The sequence below is a fragment of the Rattus norvegicus genome, chromosome 2 (genome assembly GCF_036323735.1).
Source record: "Rattus norvegicus strain BN/NHsdMcwi chromosome 2, GRCr8, whole genome shotgun sequence".
Taxonomy (NCBI): Eukaryota; Metazoa; Chordata; class Mammalia; order Rodentia; family Muridae; genus Rattus; species Rattus norvegicus.
Genome location: NC_086020.1, coordinates 37,214,833 through 37,229,748, shown reverse-complemented (window position 1 = coordinate 37,229,748; position 14,916 = coordinate 37,214,833). Strand labels below are relative to the sequence as shown.

Here is a 14,916-nt window from a genome sequence, read left to right as displayed (position 1 = left end):
ACAGGAACAGCTAAAGAACTGTAGAGAGGAAAAACTAAACGCCTGAAAGCAGAACACTCTGTCCCCATAACTGGTTGAAAGAAAACAGGAAAACAGGTCAACAGCACTCCTGACACACAGGCTTATAGGACAGTCTAGCCACTGTCAGAAATAGCAGAACAAAGTAACACTAGAGATAATCTGATGGCGAGAGGCAAGCGCAGGAACCCAAGCAACAGAAACCAAGACTACATGGGATCATCGGAGCCCAATTCTCCCACCAAAATAAAAATGGAATATCCAAACACGCCAGAACAGCAAGATCTAGTTTCAAAATCATATTTGATCATGATGCTGAAGGACTTCAAGAAAGATGTGAAGAACTCCCATAGAGAAACACAAGAAAACATTAATAAACAAGTAGAAGCCTACAGAGAGGAATCGCAAAAATCCTTGAAAGAATTCCAGGAACACACAATCAAACAGTTGAAGGAATTAAAAATGGAAATAGAAGCAATCAAGAAAGAACACATGGAAACAACCCTGGATATAGAAAACCTAAAGAAGAGACAAGGAGCTGTAGATACAAGCTTCACCAACAGAATACAAGAGATGGAAGAGAGAATCTCGGGAGCAGAAGATTCCATAGAAATCATTGACTCAACTGTCAAAGATAATGTAAAGCAGAAAAAGCTACTGGTCCAAAACATACAGGAAATCCAGGACTCAATGAGAAGATCATTCCTAAGGATAATAGGTATAGAAGAGAGTGAAGACTCCCAGCTCAAAGGACCAGTAAATATCTTCAACAAAATCATAGAAGAAAGCTTCCCTAACCTCAAAAAAGAGATACCCATAGGCATACAAGAAGCCTACAGAACTCCAAATAGATTGGACCAGAAAAGAAACACCTCCCGTCACATAACAGTCAAAACACCAAACGCACAAAATAAAGAAAGAATATTAAAAGCAGTAAGGGAAAAGGTCAAGTAACATATAAAGGCAGACCTATCAGAATCACACCAGACTTTTCGCCAGAAACTATGAAGGCCAGAAGATCCTGGACTGATGTCATACAGACCCTAAGAGAACACAAATGCCAGCCCAGGTTACTGTACCCTGCAAAACTCTCAATTAACATAGATGGAGAAACCAAGATTTTCCATGACAAAACCAAATTTACACAATATCTTTCTACAAATCCAGCACTACAAAGGATAATAAATGGTAAAGCCCAACATAAGGAGGCAAGCTATACCCTAGAAGAAGCAAGAAACTAATCGTTTTGGCAACAAAACAAAGAGAAGAAAAGCACACAAACATAACCTCACATCCAAATATGAATATAACAGGAAGCAATAATCACTATTCCTTAATATCTCTCAACATCAATGGCCTCAACTCCCCAATAAAAAGAAATAGATTAACAAACTGGATACGCAACGAGGACCCTGCATTCTGCTGCCTACAGGAAACACACCTCAGAGACAAAGACAGACACTACCTCAGAGTGAAAGGCTGGAAAACAACTTTCCAAGCAAATGGTCAGAAGAAGCAAGCTGGAGTAGCCATTCTAATATCAAATAAAATCAATTTTCAACTAAAAGTCATCAAAAAAGATAAGGAAGGACACTTCATATTCATCAAAGGAAAAATCCACCAAGATGAACTCTCAATCCTAAATATCTATGCCCCAAATACAAGGGCACCTACATACGTAAAAGAAACCTTAATAAAGCTCAAAACACACATTGCACCTCACACAATAATAGTGGGAGATTTCAACACCCCACTCTCATCAATGGACAGATCATGGAAACAGAAATTAAACAGAGATGTAGACAGACTAACAGAAGTCATGAGCCAAATGGACTTAATGGATATTTATAGAACATTCTATCCTAAAGCAAAAGGATATACCTTCTTCTCAGCTCCTCATGGTACTTTCTCCAAAATTGACCATATAGTTGGTCAAAAAACGGGCCTCAACAGGTACAGAAAGATAGAAATAATCCCATGCGTGCTATCAGACCACCACGGCCTAAAACTGGTCTTCAATAACAATAAGGGAAGAATGCCCACATATACGTGGAAATTGAACAATGCTCTACTCAATGATAACCTGGTCAAGGAAGAAATAAAGAAAGAAATTAAAAACTTTTTAGAATTTAATGAAAATGAAGGTACAACATACCCAAACTTATGGGACACAATGAAAGCTGTGCTAAGAGGAAAACTCATAGCGCTGAGTGCCTGCAGAAAGAAACAGGAAAGAGCATATGTCAGCAGCTTGACAGCACACCTAAAAGCTCTAGAACAAAAAGAAGCAAATACACCCAAGAGGAGTAGAAGGCAGGAATTAATCAAACTCAGAGCTGAAATCAACCAAGTAGAAACAAAAAGGACCATAGAAAGAAACAACAGAACCAAAAGTTGGTTCTTTGAGAAAATCAACAAGATAGATAAACCCTTAGCCAGACTAACGAGAGGACACAGAGAGTGTGTCCAAATTAACAAAATCAGAAATGAAAAGGGAGACATAACTACAGATTCAGAGGAAATTCAAAAAATCATCAGATCTTACTATAAAAGCCTATATTCAACAAAACTTGAAAATCTACAGGAAATGGACAATTTCCTAGACAGATACCAGGTATCGAAGTTAAATCAGGAACAGATAAACCAGTTAAACAACCCCATAACTCCTAAGGAAATAGAAGCAGTCATTAAAGGTCTCCCAACCAAAAAGAGCCCAGGTCCAGACGGGTTTAGTGCAGAATTCTATCAAACCTTCATACAAGACCTCATACCAATATTATCCAAGCTATTCCACAAAATTGAAACAGATGGATCACTCCCGAATTCCTTCTATGAAGCCACAATTACTCTTATACCTAAACCACACAAAGACGCAACAAAGAAAGACAACTTCAGACCAATTTTTCTTATGAATATCGATGCAAAAATACTCAATAAAATTCTGGCAAACCGAATCCAAGAGCACATCAAAACAATCATCCACCATTATCAAGTAGGCTTCATCCCAGGCATGCAGGGATGGTTTAATATACGGAAAACCATCAACGTGATCCATTATATAAACAAACTGAAAGAACAAAACCACATGATCATTTCATTAGATGCTGAGAAAGCATTTGACAAAATTCAACACCCCTTCATGATAAAAGTCCTGGAAAGAATAGGAATTCAAGGCCCATACCTAAACATAGTAAAAGCAATATACAGCAAACCAGTTGCTAACATTAAACTAAATGGAGAGAAACTTGAAGCAATCCCACTAAAATCAGGGACTAGACAAGGCTGCCCACTCTCTCCCTACTTATTCAATATAGTTCTTGAAGTTCTAGCCAGAGCAATCAGACAACAAAAGGAGGTCAAGGGGATACACATCGGAAAAGAAGAAGTCAAAATATCACTATTTGCAGATGATATGATAGTATATTTAAGTGATCCCAAAAGTTCCACCAGAGAACTACTAAAGCTGATAAACAACTTCAGCAAAGTGGCTGGGTATAAAATTAACTCAAATAAATCAGTAGCCTTCCTCTACACAAAAGAGAAACAAGCCGAGAAAGAAATTAGGGAAATGACACCCTTCATAATAGACCCAAATAATATAAAGTACCTCGGTGTGACTTTAACCAAGCAAGTAAAAGATGTGTATGATAAGAACTTCAAGACACTGAAGAAAGAAATTGAAGAAGACCTCAGAAGATGGAAAGATCTCCCATGCTCATGGATTGGCAGAATTAATATAGTAAAAATGGCCATTTTACCAAAAGCGATCTACAGATTCAATGAAATCCCCATCAAAATACCAATCCAATTCTTCAAAGAGTTAGACAGAACAATTTGCAAATTCATCTGGAATAACAAAAAACCCAGGATAGCTAAAACTATCCTCAACAATAAAAGGACTTCAGGGGGAATCACTCTCCCTGAACTCAAGCAGTATTACAGAGCAATAGTGATAAAAAACTGCATGGTATTGGTACAGAGACAGACAGATAGACCAATCGAATAGAATTGAAGGCCCAGAAATGAACCCACACACCTATGGTCACTTGATTTTTTTCAAAGGAGCCAAAACCATCCAATGGAAAAAAGATAGCATTTTCAGCAAATGGTGCTGGTTCAACTGGAGGGCAACATGTAGAAGAATGCAGATCGATCCATGCTTATCACCCTGTACAAAGCTTAAGTCCAAGTGGATCAAGGACCTCCACATCAAACCAGACACACTCAAACTAATAGAAGAAAAACTAGGGAAGCATCTGGAACACATGGGCACTGGAAAAAATTTCCTGAACAAAACACCAATGGCTTATGCTCTAAGATCAAGAATCGACAAATGGGATCTCATAAAACTGCAAAGCTTCTGTAAGGCAAAGGACACTGTGGTTAGGAGAAAACGGCAACCAACAGATTGGGAAAAGATCTTTACCAATCCTACAACAGATAGAGGCCTTATATCCAAAATATACAAAGAACTCAAGAAGTTAGACCGCAGGGAGACAAATAACCCTATTAAAAAATGGGGTTCAGAGCTAAACAAAGAATTCACAGCTGAGGAATGCCGAATGGCTGAGAAACACCTAAAGAAATGTTCAACATCTTTAGTCATAAGGGAAATGCAAATCAAAACAACCCTGAGATTTCACCTCACACCAGTGAGAATGGCTAAGATCAAAAACTCAGGAGACAGCAGATGCTGGCGAGGATGCGGAGAAAGAGGAACACTCCTCCATTGTTGGTGGGATTGCAGACTGGTACAACCATTCTGGAAATCAGTCTGGAGGTTCCTCAGAAAATTGGACATTGAACTGCCTGAGGATCCAGCTATACCTCTCTTGGGCATATACCCAAAAGATGCCTCAACATATAAAAGAGACACGTGCTCCACTATGTTCATCGCAGCCTTATTTATAATAGCCAGAAACTGGAAAGAACCCAGATGCCCTTCAACAGAGGAATGGATACAGAAAATGTGGTACATCTACACAATGGAATATTACTCAGCTATCAAAAACAACGACTTCATGAAATTCGTAGGCAAATGGTTGGAACTGGAAAATATCATCCTGAGTGAGCTAACCCAATCACAGAAAGACACACATGGTATGCACTCATTGATAAGTGGCTATTAGCCCAAATGCTTGAATTACCCTAGATGCCTAGAACAAATGAAACTCAAGACGGATGATCAAAATGTGAATGCTTCACTCCTTCTCTAAAAGGGGAACAAGAATACCCTTGGCAGGGAAGAGAGAGGCAAAGATTAAAACAGAGACTGAAGGAACACCCATTCAGAGCCTGCCCCACATGTGGCCCATACATATACAGCCACCCAATTAGACAAGATGGATGAAGCAAAGAAGTGCAGACCGACAGGAGCCGGATGTAGATCGCTCCTGAGAGACACAGCCAGAATACAGCAAATACAGAGGCGAATGCCAGCAGCAAACCACTGAACTGAGAATAGGACCCCCGTTGAAGGAATCAGAGAAAGAACTGGAAGAGCTTGAAGGGGCTCGAGACCCCATATGTACAACAATGCCAAGCAACCAGAGCTTCCAGGGACTAAGCCACTACCCAAAGACTATACATGGACTGACCCTGGACTCTGACCTCATAGATAGCAATGAATATCCTAGTAAGAGCACCAGTGGAAGGGGAAGCCCTGGGTCCTGCTAAGACTGAACCCCCAGTGAACTAGACTGTTGGGGGGAGGGCGGCAATGGGGGGAGGGTTGGGAGGGGAACACCCATAAGGAAGGGGAGGGGGGAGGGGAATGTTTGCCCGGAAACCGGGAAAGGGAATAACACTGGAAATGTACATAAGAAATACTCAAGTTAATAAAAAAAGAAAAAAAAAAGAAAATAAAAGAGGAAATGTTTGTGATATGAAAACATGGTTACTTTATTACACTACTACTATGTTCAGGCTTCTATAAATTTTTTATTTTTATGAACAAATATATTTCTGGTATTCAAGGATGGTAAAGATACAAGCATTTTACAGCACACTAAAAAAATGACTTTTAAATAAATTACATGATCATTTCAGTGAGCAAAAAAGCTATTGCAAAATTTGGCAGTTTTTTTTTTTTTTACAATATTAGAAAGTTGCAAGAAATGATGTCTGTGAGCAACAATAAAACACAAATCAGGCCAGAAACCATAAGCTCACGCCTGACATCACACTGGTGAAATGTGAGTGCTTCTTGCCTATGGCTGAAGATCCGACAAGAAAATCTGCTATCCTTGCTTTCATTAACAGAAGTACCAGAAGTCTTAGCCAGAGCAAGGCTTTAGACTCTTATGTTTAGTACTACTCCAGGGAAAACTACAATGTCAGTGCAAAGGAATAAAAACAGTGGCTGTGAGAGGTTGCTTAAAAATGACCCAATGAGGTTTGCTTTGCAGATTAATTTGAAGATTAGTAATTTACCTTCAGTTGGAAATCATGAATTTAACTCAACAGTTGATAATCCAAATTTTCTCCCTATAGACATGCATATTTATTCTTTAATTTTAAGTATAATTTTATTATCTCTGGGTGTAAATGGGTATGCATTCAAGTGCACAGGTTCATTATGTGTGCTACAATTTGAGTTTAGAAGTCAAAGGCTAATCTTGGGTGTTGGTCCTCAACTTTGACCCTTTTGAAACAAAACTTCTTTGCTGTTTTTCAATACTATATACTAGGCTAGGCGGCTCTGGAGCTTGTGGGGATTTCTCTATCTCATCTCCCATCTCTCCAAGGAAGTATAGGGACCACAGATACTTGAGTTCAATACAACTCTGGTGTGGGTTCTGGAAATCCAAACTCAGGTCTGTCTGTCTGTCTGTCTTTCTTTCTTTCTTTCCTTCTTTCATTCTTTCCTTCTTTCTCAAAGAAAGCACTTGGCCCACTGGCAATCTCCCCATTCCACAAGCAACACCCTTATGTGCAATTTTGCTTATTTATTAAACTTACTTACATATAGAGCAATACAATTGGAGACAGAGGAAAATGTGTGGGAACTGGTTCTTTGGTTGCACCCTGTGGATCCCCAGAATCAAACCTCTCAGGCTTGGCAGTAAGGGACTTTAAAAACACAGGTGCCAAGAGTTTAAGGACTACAACTCACCTGTTTCAGAGACACAGGAAAGAAATTAGTAATCCAACTTCATCCTATCACCTGACCCAAATTAGGAGGCTTTATCACTTCTCTGGGGCACATCCCCAAAGAATCCGAGTTCAAATTCTCAGAAATCATACAGCAAGTTGGGTGTGACGTTGATCAATGGAATCAAATTGAAGAGCCAGAAAGAAACCCACACATCTATGATCACTTAATTTTTTTATAAAGAAGCTAAATCATACATTGCAAAAGAAAACGTCTTCAACGAATGGGGCTGATGTAACTTGATGTCTACATGTAGAAGAATGTAAATAGATCCATTTTTATCACTCTGCACAAAATTCAAGTCCAAGTGGATCAAAGAACTCAACATAAAACCAGACGCACTAAATCTCATAGAAGATACAGTGGGAAATAGCATTGAATGCATTGGTACAGGAGACGTTTTCCTAAACAGAACATCAATGGCTCAGGCTCTTAGATCAACAATTGATGAATGCAGTTCATGACAATGCAAAGCTTGGTAAGAAGGACACTGTCAATAGGACAAATTACCAGCCTACAGATTAGAAAAAGATCTTCCCAACTCTACATCTGACAGAGGGCTGATATCCAAAACTTATAAAGAACTCACGAAGTCAGACACCAACAACCCAAATAACCCAATCAGAAAATGGAGCACAGACCTCAACAGATCTCAGCAGATGAATCTCGAATGGCTGAGAGTCACCTAAAGAACTGTTCAGAGTCCTTGTCACCAGGGAACTGTTCAGAGTCCTTGCCACCAGGGAACTGTTCAGAGTCCTTGTCACCAGGGAACTGTTTAGAGTACTTGTCACCAGGGAAATGTTCAGAGTACTTGTCACCAGGGAAATGTTCAGAGTACTGGTCACCAGGGAAATGTTCAGAGTACTGGTCACCAGGGAAATGTTCAGAGTACTGGTCACCAGGGAAATGTTCAGAGTACCTGTCACCAGGGAAATGTTCAGAGTACTGGTCATCAGGGAAGTGTAAGTCAGAACAGCTGTTGAGAATCCACCTTACACTGGTCAGAAAGCTATGATCAAACTGCAAGTGACACCAGCTGCTGTGGAGGACGCAGAGCAAGAGGAGCACTCCCCCACTGCTGGTGGGAGTGCAAACGTGTACGACAATTTTGCAAATCAATTTGGCGGTTTCTCGGAAAACTGGAAATAGACACAGCTATACTACTCCTAGCCATATACCCAAAAGATGCGCCACAATCCTACAGAGACATTTTATCAACTATGTTCATAGGAGTTTTGTGTAAAATAGCCAGAAACTAGAAACAACTTAGAAGTCCCTCAACTGAAAAATAGAAAAAGAAAATGTGGTACATCTACATAATGGAGCGCTACTCAACTATTAAAAACCAAAGCATCATGAATTTTGCAGGCAAATTGATGGATCTAGAGAATATTGATCTGAATGAGGTAACACAGTCCCCAAAAGACAGGCATGTATGTTATACTCCATTGACCCAGAGAAGCTAAACAAGAAGGAAGTCACAAGCAAGGATGCTTGAATCATACATGGAAGAGGAAATAAAATTGTAATAAAAAGGAGATGGATGGAGGGAACTGATTGGAAGAGGGGATTGGCAGGGAGGAATTGGGAGTTTGGGATGGGGAGGGACAGGAGAAATTCCCAATAGCCATGAGAATGAATGGAAATCTGCAACTGATAGGGGGATGGACTTCCAGGATCTGACAGAGACAAGGGATAAAAAAAAAAAAAGGCAGGGTATAGGCACTCCAAAAATTAATGAGAGTAACCTTAGCTATGACACATAGTATTGGAACTACAAAACCTGAAGAGGCCACCTCCTGTAGCCAGGCAGGAACTCCAGTGAAGCAGTAGGGACACCAATTCACTCACAATAATTTCATCCCAAAATTTATCCTGTCTACAAGAAATGCTGGCACAGGGAATGGAGCGGAGACAGAGAAAGTGGCCAACCAATAATGGCCCAACTTGAAACCCATCCCATGAGCGAGCACCAATCTTTGACACTATTAATGATACTCTGTCATGCTTGCAGACAGGAGTCTAGCATGGATTTCCTCTGGGAAGCTCCACACAGCAGCTGACTCAGACAGATGCAGCCAAACAGTGGATGGAGTTTGAGAATAGGAGGAAGGATTGCAGGCCCTGGAGGGAACAGGAACTCCACAGGAAGACCATCAGAGTCAACTAACCTGGATCCCTCGGGCTTTCAGAACCTGAACCACAAACCAAAGAGCATACATAGGCTGGGCCTAGGCCCCCCACACATTGTACAAGTTGTGCAGCTTGGTCTTCATGTGGGTTCCAGTCAACTGGAGTGGGGCTACCCCAAAAGCTGTTGCCTGTACATGGGATATGTTCTTCCAGCTCTGCTGCCTCGGGGGGAGAGGATTCGCCTAACCTGGCAGAGGCTTGATGTGTTAACGTGAAGGAATACCCAGGGGGCCTTGAACCCAATCAGAGGAGAAGAGGAGAGGGGAGGATTATGGGAGGGGGTGCCTGGGAGGGGGGTGAACGTGATGTAAGGTGAATGAAAATAGGTTTGGTGTGGACATATACTTATAACCTGGGACTGAATAGAGGACACATGGACTATCATACACTCTACACACACACACACACACACACACACACACACACACACACACAGTAAACTTATTTATGTTTAAATGTTTGAAGCCTATCACTGGAACAGTACATGATCATCAGACAAAAGATGATATAAGTAACATATGAATTGTTGTCTTCAGGAATGTCCCTCATGGCACTATTTAATTTATTTCACAAACTAAATTAGAGTCTCCAAAGTACTAAATAGAATATAACATTTTCAGAACTTGCAATTATGTAAAATAGAATATATTTTAAATTTCTGTATACAAATGTAAACTTACTGAAGAAGCTCCAAATGGAATTAGTATTATCAAAAAGTTTTGTAGGTTCTAATTTTATTTTATGCCTAAATCTTAAAATTTTGTGTTCTTATTTTAATTATAAACACATGAGTACTACACATCCCTAGTCCAACGATTTTGCTTTTTATTTTGGCTTCTGTATGAAAGTGGGTTAGAGAAACATGCCGTTTAAATAAGTGGCAAAGAATCAGAAGGAAAGAGGAGAAAATAAGTAAAGACATGTGTTCATCCAATGTGGGTCTCTGTCATCCCAGTGCACATCACAGTCCACAACACAACGTATGCAACTCAAACCCTCCACAACTAGGTTCTCATAAACCTCAGGTGAAAACAGGTTGCTTGAGTGACTGATTAACTGCTGAATAAATGTTAGCCATGAGAGAGGAAATTTGAGACTCCATATGTCTCCCTTAAAAGTGAATGATGTTCCCTGAGCCTTGGATGTGGGAGTGTTTTGTAGATGTTCCCAGAGAAACTAATCTCCACAATGCCACATTTTGATTGGTTGTTGATATTGTTGTTGTTCCTATGGTGTTGCAAACCTCTTCAGTTACTTCAGTCCTTTCCATAACAACTCCACTGGGGACCTTGTTCTCAGTCCAATGGTTGGCTGTGAGCATCTGCCTCTGGATTTGTCAGGCTCTCGCACAGTCTCTCGGGAGACAGCTATACTACGCTCCTGTCAGCATGCACCTCATGGCATCCCCAGGAATTGGATTTGGTGGATGGATCCCCCATGTGGGGCAGTCTCTAGAAGGCCTTTCCTTCAGTCTCTGCTTCACATCTGTCCCAGGATTTACTCCTGTATTTTGTTTCCCCTTTGAAGAAGGACTGAAGCATCTGCACTTTGGTCCTTCTTGAGCTTCATGTGGTCTGTGGATTGTATCTTGGGTAACCCGAACTTTTGGGTTAATATCCACTTATCAGTGAGTGCATACCATGTGTGTTTTTTTGTGATTGGGTTAGCTCACTCAGGATATTTTCTAGTTCCATCCATTTGCATAAGAATTTCATAAAGTCATTGTTTTTGATAGCTGAGTAATATTCCATTGTGTAGATGTACCACATTTTCTGTATCCATTCCTCTGTTGAAGGGCATCTGAGTTCTTTCCAGCTTCTGGCTATTATAAATAAGGCTGCGATGAATATAGTGGAGCACGTGTCTTTTTTATATGTTGGGGCATCTTTTGGGTATATGCCCAAGAGAGGTATAGCTGGATCCTCAGGCAGTTCAATGTCCAATTTTCTGAGGAACCTCCAGACTGATTTCCAGAATGGTTGTACCAGTCTGCAATCCCACCAACAATGGAGGAGTGTTCATCTTCCTCCACATCGTCACCAGCATCTGCTGTCACCAGAGTTTTTGATCTTAGCCATTCTTACTGGTGTGAGGTGAAATCTCAGGGTTGTTTTGATTTGCATTTTCCTTATGACTAAGGATGTTGAACATGATACATTCTTACAGTTACCTCTTTGTTTCAGAAAGGAGTGCTCTCCCTCATTTCCTTGTTTGGTGAGGACTTTTACCAAGTGTTAGGGAGCAAATATTAAACCAAATGCCCTTTATGTACTGGTCAAGCTCTCCATCAGCTATCTCCACACCTGCATGTCTATATTTTAATAGTAGGAATCGTACCAGAGAATGTCTGCTGAGTTAAGATCTTAAAAGTAAACGGTTTTTTATGAAACATTTTTCCCTGAGGAAATAATAATCTGACACACACACTAAAATGATGACAGTTAAAGCATCTTGTCCAGGAGAAGAGGAAGAGAAGACAGCAATAACATCCTCATCTGCTGTGAGAACCAGGTGGCTGCTCGCTTTGTTTTTGCTTTGTTCTTTCTGTCAATTGACACATTTGAATGGAAGGACTAAGTCTTAATCCTAAGGATTTTATGAAATTTCTCTGTTCATTTTTGACACATTTTTCTATTTATTTATTTTACATTCTGTTGTGAACTGAGCAGCTTCCTCTCCTTCCTATTCCCTCCCTCTCCCCCTCCCCCTCTTCTTCCCTTCAGATATCTACTTGCCTTGACACATCAAGTTGCAGTAGAAATAGACTCACCTTCTCTTATTGAGGTTAAACAAGGCAGCCCAGTTAGGGGAAAGGGATACATAGCAGACAAAAGTGTCAGAGACAGGCACACTTTCAAAAAGGATTAACCATGAAAGAACAATACTCCAGGTTACCAACTTGAGATGAATAGTCTGCATTTCCCAGCTATTCTATGTAAAGTATAAACCATTAATTTGTGGACTTTCAAAGGACTGACACACAGGCCAAACAAATAAAATCTAGAAGGCTTGTAAGGTAGTAAAAATGTTAATAAATGGTATAAAGAAATAGCATTTTTACCTAAGCTATGTAAACTTAAAAATGGATCATGGAGGATAGGTAGGCAATGGTTCCTGCCGAAGACCAGGTTTCAATTCCGTACACCTACATGGTGGCTCACAACCACCTGTAATTCCAGTTGCAGGGAATTCAAGTCCTTCTTCTGACATTCAAGGACATCAGACACACACTTAGTGCACATATATACATGCAGGCAAAACATTAAGATACATCTAAAAGAAAGAGGAGAATCCAAAACAACAAAAACAAAATAAATATGAAAAGAAATGGGCGAGAAGGTGGAGGCCCTGGCCAAGGCTAACTATTTATTGCATAAGGTGCTGCATTCATAACACACTATTCGTCCACTATTTGGTATCTACCTGAACCTTTCAATACAATGACTCTAGCAGGGCCTATTAAATGTGGTATGGAGCCGAGCAGAGGCAGGCAGATTTCTGTGAGTCCAAGGCCAGCCAAGTCTACATTGTGAGATTCAGTTTCAACAAAATAAAGCAGGACGACAGGACAGGACAGGACAGGACAGGACAGGACAGGACAGGACAGGACAGGACAGAACAGAACAGAACACAAAACTGGTACAATTGCATAAAACTATGAGTCATTAATGAGCCTGATTTTGCAGTGAGTTAAAGATGAACTGAGTAGTTAGGAAGGCTTTTCTTTCATTCCCTGATGTTTGTTGCAATGGGAACTGGAATGCCAACGTTTTAAGGCTCCATTGTAAGTATAAAAGTGATTTTTTCTATCTAACTCCAGTCTGGGTTCACACTTGCTGGTTTATTGGATTTATACCCAATTCAACTCCAAATAAAAAAAGAGAAAACAAGTTGCTGAGAATTTAGTTAGGGCTAAATTTTAAGAGAGAAAGAGCAAGAGGAAGTAAAGGGGGAAGGAGGAAAGGAGGGGACAAGAAGAGAGAAAGGAAGAGAAGGAGAGAGGGAAGGAAGGAAAGAAGGGAGGGAGGGAGGGAGGGAGGGAAGAAGGGAGGGAGGGAGGAAAAAGATCCTGAACTATGGATTTTTCTCATGAATTAACTTTGAAGCATAAATACTGATTTTTATTTGTACTTTATTTTTAATTCACTTCACAATTTACAAAAGGTAGATTTACTTTTGTTTGTTCTTTGAAATAGGGGTTTATTGTCATATGGGGGTTTGGAGAAAGTATCATTTTAAACATTGACATAGATTTATTTGAAATAAATATTAAAAACTTAAGGTCCTCCTAAGAACCAACGATGCATTCTTACACGTACATGTTTTTTCAGTGGCATGTGAGTACACATGACAGTACTAATTATCTACATAACTGCCATGCCTAGTGTCCAGTTTCACAAAGGGTGCATGTGAAGGAAACAGTGTCAAGGAGTTTAAACAAATATGTGGAGCCAGAAATGGGAGCTCGTACTTGTCACTCCAACAACCAGAAGGCTGAGGCAGAAGGATTAGTAGGACTATTGTGCATTGCAGCCCAGACTGTCTGGGTCAAGGAAAGCCTGGACTATTGAACAAGCGTCTGCCTCAAAAAACAATAAAAGTACAAACAAAACGAGAAAACAAAACCCCAAACAAATGACTGTAATACATAAACTGTCCTTTGATGAAGAGAGAGATTCCTTGCACAGTTGACTTCATGAGAACTAGGTGCAGAGAAGACATCTAATTACTGTTTTAAATGCCCAGAACAATGCTCAAGTGTGACGTGTCTGGCTGTTTAACAAGCCTCCAGTTCTTACACTGATTTATCCCAATACACAAAATGATAACACTCTCTATTGAAAGCTGTCAAAAAGGCTATAAAAAAGAATTGAGCGCAGGCTTCCCACACAGTAGTTACAAGTGGCTTAAAGAGTAGAGTTGTAGAGTTTATTTGGTTTTCTTAAACGCACTCACTTGTGACCAATCTCATGTGCAATGGTAAAGGCCGACCCCAGGCCAATGTCTTCATTAATGCTGCAGCTCCTTTCAGGCTCGCACATTCCAGCCACAGAGGCCAAGCCTGAATAAACACAAAGAGACACAACGGGTCAAGCCAAGGTGTTCCAGCCTCTAAAAGCCCACACTTCTAAATGCCTGCATTCTTTTTAATAACCTCCATGCACAGAAGGAGCAGTTGGCAAAAGGTTAACTTTCTAGTCATTTGCAAAATCACTGGGGGAAATTTCACTTTGCCGGCTAGACATTAATATTTTTTGAACTGCAGTCAGTGCTGGAAAATGTCTAGACTAGGGGTTAGATTTATAAATTTTACTTCTGGTAACTTGGGACCACCTAGTAACTTGAGCCAGAAAAGGGAATTCAAGAAAGCATTTCTATTTTAATATTCTTCAGGCTGTAGAAAGCAAAATATATCCACATTATTTTTCTAAAGAGATCTGTTTAAGTTTAGTGGGTTCATAAAAATATACAAGCAACATTTTAGTTAACAAAAGGAGGGAATCCCAAATGGTTTTATAAATGACATTTTTATAAAAACAAAATGGATG

At 40.1% G+C, this 14,916-nt stretch overlaps 1 protein-coding gene across 10 annotated transcripts in view; it reads right to left on the bottom strand.

Moving 5' to 3' along the window:
• Window positions 1-14,916, bottom strand: part of Adamts6 (ADAM metallopeptidase with thrombospondin type 1 motif, 6) — a 211,818-nt gene that overhangs the window by 137,329 nt on the left and 59,573 nt on the right. For 9 of the 10 annotated variants that reach the window (XR_005500311.2, XM_039102547.2, XM_039102548.2 and 6 more), the window contains one exon: window positions 14,324-14,429. Coding sequence is in view for 8 of the 10 variants with exons in the window: in XM_039102547.2 (XP_038958475.1) it covers window positions 14,324-14,429 (106 nt within the window). In the remaining 2 variants the exon portion in view is untranslated. Of the gene's footprint in view, window positions 1-12,428; window positions 14,303-14,323; window positions 14,430-14,916 lie in introns of those variants that run through there. The other variant, XM_063282029.1, reaches the window with a different exon arrangement.